Source organism: Castanea sativa, chromosome 12, assembly GCF_040712315.1.
Source record: "Castanea sativa cultivar Marrone di Chiusa Pesio chromosome 12, ASM4071231v1".
Taxonomy (NCBI): Eukaryota; Viridiplantae; Streptophyta; class Magnoliopsida; order Fagales; family Fagaceae; genus Castanea; species Castanea sativa.
This window is the reverse complement of record NC_134024.1, coordinates 26,919,676-26,935,871: the sequence shown is the minus strand read 5'-3', so window position 1 is coordinate 26,935,871 and position 16,196 is coordinate 26,919,676. Positions and strand designations below refer to the sequence as shown.

Genomic DNA, 16,196 nt, shown 5'->3' with positions numbered 1-16,196 from the left:
TCACGTTGTCTGTGACGGTGGGAGATTACCCACAGCAAATAACCAAGGATGTCTCTTTTCTCGTGGTTGATTGCTCTTCAGCGTATAACGCCACCTTGGACGGCCCACCCTCAATGCATGGAAGGCTGTCACCTCTACCTACCATCTAATGATCAAGTTTCCCACCGAATATGGAGTTGGAGAACTGCGGGGAAATCAGGTGGCTGCACGGGAATGTTACGTCGCCATGATGGAAATGGATGATCACCTACAAGCAATGAACATCGAGGAACAGAGAACAACGGCAGAACCGATGGAAGAGTTAGAAGAAGTACAGCTGGATGATTCTAGGCCCGATCGAACAACCAGAATCGGTACCCTCGCCGACCAAACAGTCCGACAAGCACTTGTATTATTCCTTCAAAAAAATCAAGATGTTTTTGCATGGAGTCGCGATGACATGCCGGGAATAGATCCAACAGTCATAGTTCACAAGTTGAACGTATCACCCTCCTTCTCTCCAATCCGACAGAAAAAGCGAGTGTTCGCCCCCGAACGAGATCGAGCCATAGCGGAAAAGGTGCAGAAGCTACAAGAAGCAGACTTCATACGCGAGGTGTACTACCCTGATTGGTTGGCGAATGTAGCAATGGTCAAAAAGTCCAATGGGAAGTGGAGGATGTGCGTCGACTTCACGGATTTGAATAGAGCTTGCCCCAAGGATAGTTACCCACTTCCACGCATTGACACCCTTGTAGACTCCACCGCAAGACATGAACTTTTGAGCTTCATGGATGCTTTTTCCAGTTACAATCAAATCAAATTGGACAAAACTGATCAGGAAAAAACCTCATTCGTAACAAGCCAGGGACTTTTTTGCTACAAGGTAATGCCTTTCGGGCTTAAGAACGTGGGAGCCACATATCAGAGATTGATGAACAAAATGTTCGCGCAATAAATTGGCAGAAACGTGCAGGTTTACGTGGACGATATGTTGGTAAAAAGCGTAACGGTGTCTGATCATCTGAAGGACCTCCAGGAGACTTTTAATACTCTTCGGACATACAAAATGAAGCTGAATCCGAACAAATGCGCGTTTGGAGTAATCGCAGGAAAATTCTTGGGATTTATGGGGTCCCAGAGGGGCATTGAAGTCAACCCGGAGAAAGTAAAGGCGATTATGGAACTGTCTCCTCCAAGGACGGTAAAAGAAGTACAAAGCTTGACCAGGAAGATAGCAGCCTTAAACAGGTTCGTATCTAGAGCAACAGACAAATGTCTCCCATTCTTCCGAACGCTAAAGAGATCTTTCAAGTGGACGGACGAGTGTCAAAAGGCATTCAAAGAGTTGAAGACATATCTCTCCGCTCCGCCGTTGCTTAGCCCATCTATGCCGAGGGAAGAATTGTTCATGTACCTCGCCGTCTCCTCAGCTGCGATCAGTGCAGTTCTTATCAGAGAAGAAGGAAAGGTACAAAAGCCCGTGTACTTTATAAGCCGGGCACTAAGAGGAGCAGAAGAAAGATACCCACCGATGGAAAAACTCGCATTTGCTCTTATGACTGCGGCCCGGAAGCTCAAGCCATATTTTCAAGCACACACCATAAATGTCCTGACAGATAGACCCCTACGGAGAGCAATGAGCAATCCCGAAATGGCTGGACGGATGGCTCTATGGGCAATCGAGCTAAGTGAGTTCGATATCCAATATCAGCCATGGACGGCAGTGAAAGGACAGATATTGGCAAACTTCATTGCCGAATTCACTACCGCAGAGGAGCAGGGGGCAGAAGAGACGCCCACCTGGAGAATTCACACAGACGAATCTTCCAATAAGCACGCTGGGGGTGCTGGAATTGTACTCCACACCCCGAAAGGAGACAAGATTGAATGCATGATTCGTCTAGACTTCACTACTACTAACAACGAAGCAGAATACGAGGCCCTGGTTACGGGACTAGAACTCGCAAAAGCGGCAAGAGCTAAGAAAGCAAAAGTCTACTCCGATTCACAAATCGTGGCCAGTCAGGTTAATGGGAGCTATGATTGCAAGAATGAGAGGATGAAAAGGTACCTTGGGGAAGTAAAGGGTCGAACGAGTGACCTTTAATTCACGATGATTCAAATCCCAAGAGAGGAGAACCAAGAAGTGGACCGACTCGCAAAGGCAACTTCAGCTGAACCAATGATCGTCCCGGAACAGGTATTGTCCTTCGTCCAGCTTTCATCATTATTAGATGACATTAGCATGCAGGAGGTAAGCAATGAGGATTGCTAGACCGCTCCAATTATGGTGTATCTCAAGGAAGGCAAGCTGCCCAATAACAAAGAAAAAGCAAGGAAGTTGAAGGTTAAAGCTGCCCGGTTCGTCTTGATCAAAAACGTCCTATACAAACGAGGATTCTCCCGACCATATCTGAGATGCCTCAGCCGTGGAGAAGTAGACTATGCGATGAGGGAGATCCATGAAGGGGTTTGTGGAAAACATTCTGGATCAAGGTCTCTAGTTCACAAGCTACTCCGAGCAGGATACTACTGGCTAACAATGCAAAAGGATGCACATGCATACGTTAAAGCTTGTGACAAGTGTCAACAATTTGGCAATTTCATTCGGCAGCCGACGGAAGAACTTACCCCAATGACGGCTCCATGGCCGTTTGCATAATGGAGGTTAGATATCATGGGTCCATTCCCAACAGTAGTAAGGCAGCTGAAGTTTTTGGTGGTTGGTATTGACTACTTCACCAAATGGGTGGAAGAAGAAGTTCTGGCTACTATCACGGAGAAAAAAATCAGTAGCTTTGTGTGGAGAAGTATTATTTGCAAATATGGAATTCCAAGAGTACTCATTTTAGACAACAGGAAATAATTCGTCAACGACACCTTCAGAGACTTTTGTTCTCAACTTGGAATAAAAAATCACTACTCGACGCCTGCCCACTCGCAGGCCAACAAACAGGTTGAAGTCACGAACCACTCCTTGTTAAAGATTATCAAAACTCAGCTCGAGGGGGCAAAGGGCATCTGGCCGGACGAACTACCAAGTGTTTTATGGGCATACAGGACAACGACGAGGACACTGACAGGAGAGACACCGTTTAGGTTGGCGTATGGTACTGAGGCCCTCATACCGGCAGAAGTAGGATTAGCAAGCTACCGTGTGGAAAGCTACGATGAGAGCAAGAATGACGAAACTTTACGTTTACAACTCGACCTTGTAGACGAAGTCAAGGCAGCAGCTGCACAAAGATTAGCGCGATACCAAAACATGATGACAAAACATTACAATTCCAAGGTCAAGCACAGGGATTTCCAGGTGGGAGATCTGGTCTTACAAAAAGTACTTTACGCTACAAAGGATGCCTCCCAAGGAAAACTGGGTTCTAACTGGGAAGGACCGTACAGAATCATTTCATGGCATAGGAAGGGAACGTACTACTTGGAGACGTTAGACGGAAGAAAACTGAGCCATCCATAGAACACAGAGAAATTGAAGAAATACTACTAGTAGTCGAGGGGCGTAGACAACATCTACCTCCTTTCCAGTTTATTTTTAAACAGTCATAGTTTTTATTTATTAGAACCAAAGTTTTTTTTATTTTCCATGAACAATATAGTCTACCGGTATGTCATAATGAGAAGATTTTTTATTTAAAACGTATGAAATGTACTGTGCTCAAAATCTACCAAGTCCACATAGTGGACGTACCCCTACTAAGTCCATATAGTGGACGGGTCATCCAAAATGGATAAAAATTGTCCACATAGTGGACGGACCCCTATTAAGTCCATATAGTGGACGGGTTATCCAAAATGGATAAAAATTCTACTAAGTCCACATAGTGGACGGACCCCCTACTAAGTCCATATAGTGGACGGGTCATCCAAAATGGATAAAAATTAAAGTCCACATAGTGGACGGACCCCTATTAAGTCCATAGTAGACGGGTCATCCAAAATGGATAAAAATTAAGTCCACATAGTGAACGGACCCCTACTAAGTCCATATAATGGACAGGTCATCCAAAATGAATAAAAGTAAAATCGTCTACATAATGGACGGATCTCTATTAAAGACTACATTGTGGACGGATCACCCATTGTCCACACAGTGGACGAATCAACCTACAAGGATTGTTATTATATTATTTCACATAGTGTACGATCCATAAAATGGATGGAATGACCTCTAAATTGAGAAACATACCAATTGTGAGACGGACTGACATCATAAATGAAAGATGTCTTCATTGCATTCAACTCATAATTGGACGGACCCCTGCGACATGATTAGACAATACATGCAGCAATAAATTAAAAATACACGACAGATAAAAAGCAAGCAAATAAGCTAGTAAGATTTCATAAGACGAAATGTTCACAATTAACGACGGTTCAACAAAATAGATTACAACGGTTAAAGTTTTGACCGTGATATAAAAAAAAAAAAAACCTGCTACTAGTGCTTTGGGGATGTGTTTTCATTCCTTTGATCGTCGTCTGGTTGATTTGGAGGGAGAGTTTGACCTTCGTCAGCTAGAGCAGTGACGGCAAGCACATTGTCTGTACTCTCTGAACGGACGGATTGTGCAAGTGTTTGCCCTTGAGCATCGATGGAGACATGGGACACGTCCAGATCGGGATACGAAGACTTGACCTGACGGATGGCGTCGTTGAATCCGTCAGCAAAGCAGCTCCCAAGCTCTGCCAAAAGAAGGTCCGAGTCACGATACTCCTGAACCGCAACTTCTTTTACATCGTGGAGTTGAGTCTTGGAGTCCGTCAGCTCTTTTTCCTTGTCTTTCAAAATTTGACGTAACTGCTCATTCTCCTTCTCCAGCTCACCTCTAACCTGCTCCGAGCACTTAAGTTTCCTATCCATGTTGATCTTCCAGGTCTTTAGGTCATGAAGCTCGTCCTCCGTCGTCTTATTCTTCTTTCTAAGACGGTCCATAGTTGTCTCGTGATTGAGACAACAGCCCATTAGCCCTTTCATCATTAGCATGGCCTGAAAGCAAAATACAACACTATGTAAACGACGGATGAAAAAGGAAAGTTACAAAAGCTAGAGAACGGGTTAAAAAGTACCTGTGCAATAGTAAAGAGGCCCGTCTCTCCCATCGCCTCCGTCGTGTGGTTGCCAAGGTCCTCATAATCGTCAGCCGTCATGATGGACGAGAGTCTCTCTAGGGCATAACTTGAGTCTTCTCGAAGTAGGACGGGTGGTTTCTCACAGGTGTGAGTTGGACCCTTCATCAAACCCTTACCCTTGCCATGCCTAACGGGTCGTTTCTCGGCCTCCAACGCAACGATGGGCTCTGGGGTGGTCTTTTGCTTCTTCGACAGACGGTCCATCTTCTCTGGTTGACTCCGTTTTGATGGAACGGATGGAACCGTCCCCTTAGCTCGACCGACCTCTTGCTTCTTTTTCGCTGCTTGTTGCTTGATGAAGGCTCTTCTCTTGGCAGCGTCCATTTCTACACATCACAAAGACGAATATGAAATGTTAGAAAAGCACAAGTAAAAAAGACGGAAAGAGTTTATGACGGGCTTACGTTTGCGAACTCTGCTGTTGTAGCAACGGGCGGCAGAAGTGGGTTCGGGGCCGTCACAATACCAATGGAGTGTGTCGAGAGTGACTAGTTGTACCCACGTCCTCTCTTCAAGCTTCATTTTGTTGAAAATCCTCTCCAGGAAGCTCCACTCCTCTACAGTAACTTGTGGACGGTCCCGAGCTACAAAAAGATGGTTAGACTAACTTAGAAACAAAATCAAATGTTTTAGTAGATGGGAGCAAAAAGCAATTGCATACCCGACGGAGGCATTATGCCCCATGTGGTATCGACGGGCATATATGTATCATCCCCTAGATGACACATCCATTCGTCCCCTTCCAGGAAAAAGTACCTACTCTTCCAGTCCCTATTAGAGTCAGGTGTATCGCAGACAAGCCTTAACAATGGGCCCTTAGCTACAAAACTGTACATTCCTTTTGACTTTACGATCTCCGTTGGATGGTAACAATGGAAAAATTCTTTAACCGTCAACCTTTGGGCACCGTTAGACATGGCCCCGTATAGGACCTCCACGCTTATGAAAACCCTCCAGGCGTTTGGGGAGATCTGTGTGACGGATAGACCAAGATATTGAAGCAGTTGACGGTGGAGGGAACTTAGAGGGAATCTGAGCCCTGCCTTTAGTGCTTGCTCATAGATCCCAACACCGTCGACTCCCTTGTAGTAACATTTCTCAGATTTGTGGGGTAGACGGAGACGGACGTTGTCTGGAATTTGATACTTGGCCCTAAGTGTTTTGAAATGGAATTTTGTGATTGTGGACCTAAAATCGTTGACCATCCATAGGGGTAGCATGACGAACTCCCTAAGACCGTTCAGACCGATCACCGATTGAACTGGTGGTTCTACACCGTCTAAGTTATCGCTTGAAGACTCGGAACTATCCGACTCCAAGCCTTCGTCATCTAGGGAAGAAGAGGTAGAGGACAGATTCCTTTCTTCACTTGAAGTGTCAGGATCTCTTTGACTTGATGGGAATCCCTCATCGTAGCCCGCTCCGTCACGGACAAACGATTGGTTACTTGACGCACTAGACATGACCTACATATATGACGGTAAAACCTAAGACGCTGACGAATTTACAGAAAGTGCAAAAATAATAACAATAATAAAGAAGGCTTAGAGCACGTACCAGATTGAGGTTAAACGGTACTATACGACGGATGATGTAACAGGACGGTACAAACGCATGCTATTAATGACGGAGGCGCTCTGATTGCAAATTTTTTATGAGAAGGTGTGAATGAAGGGAAAAAAGGCAGGCTTTTATAGAACTAAGGGCACAGAATACGAAGAGATGCCTCGCTTCAAGGGGACAGCTAATCAACGAAGGCCACGTGTTCTTCGTCATAAATGAATCCCACGTGTCTTTCATCAGCAATAAGCTTGACTCGTCAATTTTCAATAGGTGGTCATAATGAAGACTGCCACTCCATGAGTCCGTCCATTCTGAAGCAACGGATTCAAGGAGTGAGGGGGCAACTGAAGAGGATAAAAGTAAGAGATGGATCTCTTTTAGCAAAGCACGACGGAGTGATGTTGACTGATTGATATTACACGGACACATATTGGACGATGTTGACATCAGATATACGACGGGTAATGATTAGGTGTCATAGACTTCTAGTTACTATCAACATACATCACGTGATATGTTTGATATGGCTTTGCTTTATCTCCACGCAAGCGTGGACACAGGATGTTCTTGCATTACGTGTTTGATCGTAATAAAAGACTCCTATATGGAAAAGAATTCTAAGAGATACCTAAAATCTACGAGTCACTCTCCTAGAAGGAAAGAACTTCTTGACCAAGGTGAAAATTTAGGCCTTACGCTATTATAAATACCCCAAAAACCTCACAAAGCAAGGTACACATAATTAACTCGACTCTGGCACTCTAGGGTTATAAAAAAGATTCTAACTTGACCTTCGGAGAGTTTTTGGCCTGCACCACACCGGTGTTCTCTTTTAGGCCATCTGTTTTCTTTTTACAGGTGTTGTTTCGGTTTGGGGAGTGCTTGCAGCTTACTGGTGATTTTTTTGGCATCATCAGTACCTTTCTTGAACTTTTACAAAATGATGCCACATTCATTCTTGAGGTCCCTACGTGACTACCCCAACAATGAAAGAATCAAAGAATACCGCATACATAACCAACCAAACCAAAATGGCAAAACAAAATCACACTTAGTATTTCTTGCATGATATTCAAAACAAAATAAAACTTAAATCTAATTCTTTAGAGGTTATACTTTAGGTTATCCTATTGATTTTAATCATATAGTTATATTGACTAATGCAACCATATACTTGTATATGTAAGGCTAACATGTAAATTACACTATCTAAGTTTGGTAGAAATTATTGAAAAAATACATGTTTGTATCGCATACAAAACATACGCAGCGAAAAATTAACACATCTACTTCATTCGCAATTGATAATATATACTATGTAAGTTTCAAAATTTAAGAACAAGGAAGCGTACCTTGGTGCTGTGAAATTCAAAACAATCTGAATAGAAGTGCTTGGGAACACTTTTAATCTTCACTCCAATTCCACTTAATGCCCAAGAAGTGTGGTTTCTCAATCATTTTCCAAGGAAAGAATAGGAGAGTGTCCAACACTCACATACAAACCATTTCATTTCTTGTATATTCTTAATTAAAACACTTATGAAAAGTTTTATGAAATTCTGTATGTTTCTCTCCTTATATATAACTGATTATCTAATTGGGCTATCCTTTCAGGCCAATCCAATTGGGCTCTAGTATGTGGCTTAGAGTGGGACCAAAAAGAAACAAATAAGACTCTAGCTTCAATGGGCCTTGGGCTTTTCTGTCAACTCTTAACAAGTCTAAAGTTACCATTAATTATATTCAATACCACTTTATGAATATAACTGTACTCTAGACCTTATTAATAAATTATATCCCAAAACTTTATTATACATGCAACCCCTTCATTAAAATATTCGTAGTAATATAAAGTCATGAATATAGACTGTCATTTTGAAGATTACTACATCTTAATCCTTGAGTACCCGGTTTAATCCTTTATATTATTCATCATATATTTATGAAATCCAATTTCATAAATATATACTTTAGTAACTCCTTACTAAAGTAGTTGGGCCCAACACTCTAAATAACCAAACCCACTAAACTTATCTCAAGGGAATATTTTATATCTCCGTTAATAGATTATGAATTCTATTTTGAGAATATATGTTCCATCAACACTAAATGCAGTTGCCCAATATACTGAGGTTTTGACCGTGACTAATAGATCTCACTCCTGATATATCAAAGTAACCTACATTTCATGATCAGATCCATTATTCTCTCAGAATTTAGAGTTGATGTAAATAGAAGTTGTGAGATTTATTATTCATTTGACAATCGTTAAGAGAATAATAAATCTCACCGCGGTCCAGTTCAATATGTCTTAACTCTTAAAACATATCAACATACCAACTAGAAGTCTCCACTTTCATGATCAAGACAAATCATCTTAGTTGATATGTTATAGTTTTCGCAGATGAAGTGCACAATTTTATCACCGACTACGAACTATATTTTGAGTTTACAAAGAACTTGTGATATACATATTCTGCGACTAAATCACATACAATGCATCTCATGGACTAAGATAATGTCCCATTAGTTCATTTATAGATAGTCTTATATAATTAAACAATTTAATCATTTGGGTACACTTGGTCTTTCAAGAAAGTATTTTGTGTCAGTATCATATATACACTAGTCCAATATTCCTTTGCCCATATTTTCTGTCCTGGCTCTGAGATTCCCTCTTTCTCTAGAGCCTGCCAATCCAGAAGGCAAAATGATTGCTTCAAACCAAATCATCTAAACCCATGAAGAGTTTGATTATATACTAGTAACGCTAGGGTATATAAAATGACATAATTTGTGTCATAATTAACCTACTTGGTGAGTTGTAAATAGTAAAAGTATGATGGTGAGTTCATATGAAGACACATTTTTATCACTCATAACTCGCCAACATGGCAAGTTATGGTATAAATTGTGCATTTTATATATCCTTAGCATTAATCATTATATACGCCACAACCACCATGTTACAGCCATAATTGTTATGTTGTTGATGATTTATTATGACATTCTTTGCTGAGGTGCTTGTGATTTTATTAGTAGGTCTTTATAATAATAAAATCACAAGTACTTGTGTTAGTTATTATTTTTTTTTTTTATAGAAGTATTATATTCAGAATAAATTATAAATAATAAATTATTGTTGATTTTAATTTAAATTTATTATTAAAATTATTTTTTTACTTATTTTATAACAATTATTATTTAAAATTTATTATAAAAATGTAATGAATATAACTTTTTAATTTATGAACGACAGTTAATTACTTTACTGCGAAGATTTGTGATGTTTCTATTTTTATTTGGTATGCCTTTTATGTCTTCTATGACAATGCTTCATGGTACACACACTTCACTTTGTTAGTACATGTGATTAGCCTAGTGTGTCAGTCAAAGTCATACTAGTTGTCAGTGTCAAGCTGGGACTTGTGAAGATTTCCAAAAGCCTGCCCTGACTAGATACCAAAGATCCAGGGTCTATTTGGTCTTGCTTGTTTTTTTTTGATAATCTGCAATCCATTCAAATACCGGCACATTTAAATACAACTTATTACTAAAAATTAAAAATTAAAAATATTATAGTAAAATAATTTTTAATGTGAATAATATTGTGTGACTCATTTTTAATAAATAAGTGATTGAAAAGTACGTGAACAGTATATAAACAATACATAAACAGTAACTGCACAATGTAAACAGTGAATCTTGTCTCCAAGCTGAAAAGCGTGTGCAGGAAAAAAAAAAAAAAACTAAAACGCTCAAAACCAAAACGCAATAATTTATATCAAAATAATCACTTAAGTCTTAGGTACATACTAACGAAAGGAAGGGGTGCAATTTATTGGAGATAATGTTCCTTCTTTAATTGCTTTTGGTAACTCCGATATGTGCTCTCCTAGTCTAGTCTGATTCCACTCGAACTATATATTCTCATTTTTTTTCTTTTTCTTTTTCTTTTTCTATTATAAAGCACTTCCTCATTTACTTAAAAGAAACAAAAAAAGATTTTTAAATTTTAATTTTTATGTAAAATTTAAAACAGAAACGAGTTTTTTTAAAAGATTAAATAAATTCTAGTCCCATTTCGAGGAAGGTTCCAACCAAACCTACCAAATAAAGAAACTCCATGTGAACTCAAATTATGAACACAAACCCTTGGTTGGATTGTGAGGTATTTTGAAATCAAATTATTATTATTATTATTATTTTATATTGAATCATGTTGACTCTTTGGGTGCGAATGTTATTGTCTTAAAAATCAAACAATAAGATTTAACAAATTTAAATTTACTGTATTTCAATGGTGTTGGGTAAAATTTGCCATTAATCTTTCTAAAAGAAGGTGAGTCTCATAGAATTAAAGAAATGAGAAATCATGTGTGAACTGTGTGATGTGTACCAATATAATTGATGGAAATGGATAGCTTTTGGAGAAAGCAGAGTTCCCTGGAATCTGGATAGCTTTTGGTGTATAGTTGGACGGCTGGAGCTTTATCTTTTTTGGAGACAACAAATCTAGTGGCTGGTAAAGCACCAATCCTATCTGCTTGAATGGCTGCTGAAATTTTTTAAATAGATTGTGATTATGTCATAATTAAAATATTATAATTAACTAAAATACAAATAGATATAATAATTGTGTCAAATCAAAAGGTAGCAATGTTAAATCAAATATTACTAGGGTTTTACTAATGCAATTTGAAGATTTATTACAATAACATTAGTTATACAATAGAACAAAGTGTATTGAATTCACAAATGAATGCTTAAAGGCATGTTTAAATTTATTATGCACTTGTTGCACTATATGGGCAATTTAAAATAGAATAAAATAAAATAAGAAAAATCTCACTGGAAAGTTCAAATAATGTAGCAACAATGTATTCATAACAATAGTGATAATGTAATAAGTTAATAACTAAAGTGAAAATATTTGTTATTCGTTTCACATTATCCACTGACATGTGCTATAAAGGAGCTCATCCAGTTCCCACTTCCTTTCAAAAAATTAACAACAAGAATTTGGGTCAATAAGGCCTTTTTTTGAGACAATGAAATCAAAAGAAAAAATCCATATATCTTTGTCAATTTGAAGCCCCACCGGGTCAAAGTTTAGGTTTACTCTCTCAATTACCGTATAGTCAAAAAAATTCCATGCCCTTTTGCATCAGCTTTTAACTCGAGTCTTCTTACCAAAAAAAAAAAAAACGTGACTGAAGAGGAAAGTCATACAATGCCTCGTTAATTGTTGCGTTGATAGAAACTATATATGAATTTTATCGTTTAGTCCAGTATAATTAGCATTCACCAAGACTTTCATAATAGATTATTAAAAATATTATTATGGTAGCACTTAGTTTGACACTATTTGATATTATCATGATACATAAGTGACTAAATCATGTTAGTTAACATTAACTAATACTAGTTAACATGATATTGAGATATTGTTATAGAACCTTGTAGCTAATCAGTATCTCTTCATAAACAAAGTGTTTGAAGGTTTAAGGAAAAAAATGTTTGAACTGCAGAATTAGCAGCATACTATATCTATCTAAAAAAAAAAATGAAACTATCATGAGATTAGTGTTTAGATTTTATATTCAAGGAAACTTCCTAGAAGTTGCCAGGGCAGTCCCTTTATTACAACCATTTAAGTAAACCGCGTCAACCTTGCTCCCTATTTTCCACAAATCTCACTCTTACTCCTCACCTTTTCCTAGCATTTCCTTGCTTTTTTTGGTCATCCCGATTTTGCCACAAAGAAAAATATGAATCAAATGCAAAATAATTATATCAAGAAGAAAATTCAAATTATTTTGGATAGATTATATTCCACTTTTTTTTTATGTGATATTCCACTCAGTTACACAAACTTGCTTTTATAATAACATTATTTTTGTATTTTAGATGTGAACAATTTATTGATGAGTTAATTGTAACCAAACTAATTATTCAATGGAAAATAAAACCAAATTTTCTTCATGATCTTGAGAAAATATTACCCTACCTCTCAATTTCATTTCACTCTATATTTTATTTTAAAGTTAAAATTCCAAAAGTTAAAATATTACTTAAATGATTAAAAGTTTAAGACTCACATCATTGCTTAAAATTTTGGTATTTTGAAATCGTATAGAGGGTGCCTATATATAGAGAGAGACCGGTCAGCCTTGTTCGAGAAGTATAAGTGCAAGGATATAATAATACAGTACTGTAATACAAATAGTACAGGGAAAATAAATTAGTAAGTAGTACATTCATAAATAAAATAAAATAAAGTGAGACATTATGTATATATTATGAATTTAAGTACATTAGTACATTAAGCCTAAAGAATGTACATGGTATAGCGGACATATGTTGAAAAGGTAGTAGTAGCATCATTATATGATGCTTTCTTGAAAGATCCAAAGTCTACGTAGGTTTTGTAATGCTTGTCTTCTACTCTATTTTTATTGGTTAGATATACTTTCGCTATGATTATTGAATTCTGCATCATATTGCTAATGATAAATATTCTTTTCACATTCATTGACATACAGTACTCCTTCACTTAATATTCATAATTGTATGCCTATATACACATTTTTTTAAGGTAAAAAAAGGTGACATTTACATTTAAATATGAAAAGTAGATGTGAAATAAGTTAGTTAAGAGAATTATTAATTCATTATCCAATTCAAATACTAGCATTTATTTTGTCCATAGCTTTATCAATCACTCTTTTTCCCCCTCCCTTATAGATAGGATAAGATATAAATTTATAGCAGCTACTTTATGATGTTTGATTTTGTCTTTGATGTAAGTTGCATTTGATCCCTAGTTAATTATTTGATAATAAGAGACTTCATTAGTTGAGCTAATTAGCTTGAACCCACAATCAATCAATTGTCTTTCTAATGGACATAAGAGTTGATAGATTCCTTTTGTTGTGATAAGTATCAACATTCTCGAAAGAGCCCATTTGGTTATTTTTCTTCCTTTTTTTTCCCCCTTATTGCAATACCTAACATTCTTGCACATTTTTTTAAACTTACAATCTGTTACTTTTCAGACTCTCAAAAAAAAAAAAAAAAAAACTCCTATGCTTTAGGGATAGTGTGTGATCAAACTCTATAGTTTTGAAAATTTTAAATATTCAAGATACATATGAAACCTCATATTTCCATTAGTTTTACTTTGAAATTTAGACTTTTAAAACCACATCAATTTAAACGTAATAATCAAACCCAAAAAGTTAAAGGTTAAATTAATACAATTTTAGAAGTTAGAATTCGATAAAGTTTAATTTGTAACATTTTTAAACTTTAATGTGAAATATTAAAATTAGATAATTTTTTAATTCAAACCAACCTTAAAAAATTCTATATGTAATTTTTTTTTTTAGAATGCCTTAAAATGTAATTTACTCTACTAAAAATGGGAAAAATATGATATTTCAATAGACATTAACCCTTGACATATCAGAGAAGGGGATCAACTAAAAAAGGAATGGATATCTTAACAGAACCAATCCCATCAAATACCAGAAAAATATTCATTTGTTATAAATAATTGTGTTAGAATATAAGCACAATGGGGCTTAGGCCAAGGAAGTCAATTCCGTACCGGAGGCTATACCGGTTTGCCCAGCGATACAATATATTTTGGGTATCGGCCAATATCGGTATACCATTTCGGGTTTACCGCTATTTTATATATATTATATATATATACACACACAAAATCTCTAGAATTATGTTTACAAGATTATCCACTATTCTTCTACCCCAAGAAGAATAGGAATTACAACACAAAGGAACAACTTTGCCGAGACAATTCATCATTAGAGAAAAGTTATAAATGCACGACAAGTATAAATTGGTCTCATTTTTCTTTAGTGGAATTAAATAAACATAATGCTGAAATTGCATTTCATAATGAACCTGTAAAATTGTCTCTCCAAGGAAAGAAACAACCCCCCTTATAACAAATAAAAGTAAACCAAAATTAATTAAAAAAACACAGAAATAAATTTCAGAGTATATAAACTAAAAAAAAAAAAAAAGCAACAAAACTAAAAAAGAAAATAAATAAATTCTATATTTTGCATCAAGAAATTTTGAAGAATGACATGATGGAACAATCGCAAGATACTCATATAAAAATGCCAATTTCTAAAACCTTATGCAAAACTTATATCATACAAAGGCAATGATTTTCAAATTTGATTAAGGCAAAATTTTACCTTAGAGTGAGAAGCCAAGACCCGAGTCAGAGAATGAGAAGCCAAGACATAGCAGAGTGAGAAGTCGAGACAGAGCAAAGTGAGAGACAGAGAAGCTGAGAGATGAGAGATGAGAGACACAGAGCAGCTGAGAGAGAGCATGAGAGAAAGAAAGAACAAGGGTTGTGCGGCTGGGACTTAGGGTTAGAATTAGGTTTAGCACAATTGCCATATTGCCCTTGAAAATTTGTCAAGAAAAAAAAAAAAAAAGTGGCTTGGAGTGTTTCAGCCTAGTACGGCCGGTACAATATGGTATCTACTTCATTGGCTTAGGCCCAATGTACCTTGTACTAAGTTTTTTTGTACTGAATTGCTATTACTTGTACAATACACATTATTTATTTAACAATCGCTTGTATTTTATTAATATACTTTGATACTATTAGAATATAATCTCATAGTGTAGGTTATTTGTACATCACACAATTTCCATCAATTTATAAAGTAGACCATTAAACTTTATTATTTACAGGTTAATACGTAGTCTTTCAGACTTTTAACAGATACAATAAGTCATTCATACATTTTCAAATTGGTTGACAACAAAATGTGACCATATTGGAAAAATTGGAGTGTGTTATATGGAAATCATCTTAAGTAGAAGATTTAAAATTGAAGAAAGTGGACTCCAAGCTCTCAAGTGGGAAGTGAAATCTAGGGTGAAACTCTAGGAAGATTTAAAAACTCAGTCATCCATAGAGCTTTGCATTGTTCATGGGGGATCTCATCTGCTATGCTTCAAGAATCTCCCTAAAGTGATTTTAGATTAATTTTTTATTTTTATTTTAATTTTTTTGTGTTAACTTGAGTTTGCCCTGTCTCTTTCTTTGTAGTTTGTTATTTAACAAGGCTTTATACAGTTCTAAATTCTGCTTTGTGGGTCTTGAGCTGTCTAGCTCAGGGTTATGTATTTCTCACTTAATAGCTGTTTTGCGCATTCAAAAAAATTAGCTCGCTTATTAAAAATTAAATTTTTTTTAGATGAAATCAACGAAAAAAAGAATGATGTGAACCAAAGAATAAAACAATGGAACAAAACGTCAGCCATATGTATGATTTAGCAGATTGTTCATTTTTTCACAAAGATCCTTCTACCACTATCACTGCCACACTACCGCAATAGACAGGAACAGCGCAAAATCAGGAAAGTCCTTATATAATAGTATGAGGGTTTAATAAAGAGTTTGGATTTCATATTTATTACCAGTGGAAAAAATTAATAGATACTCTCAT

General features: G+C 36.7%; 1 protein-coding gene across 1 annotated transcript; it reads left to right on the top strand.

The window, feature by feature from the left end:
- Positions 1–1,513: 1,513 nt before the first annotated feature.
- Positions 1,514–2,089, top strand: LOC142620455 (uncharacterized). Its single transcript, XM_075793818.1, has one exon. The coding sequence runs from the start codon at positions 1,514–1,516 to the stop codon at positions 2,087–2,089; it is 576 nt and encodes a 191-aa protein (XP_075649933.1).
- Positions 2,090–16,196: the final 14,107 nt, after the last annotated feature.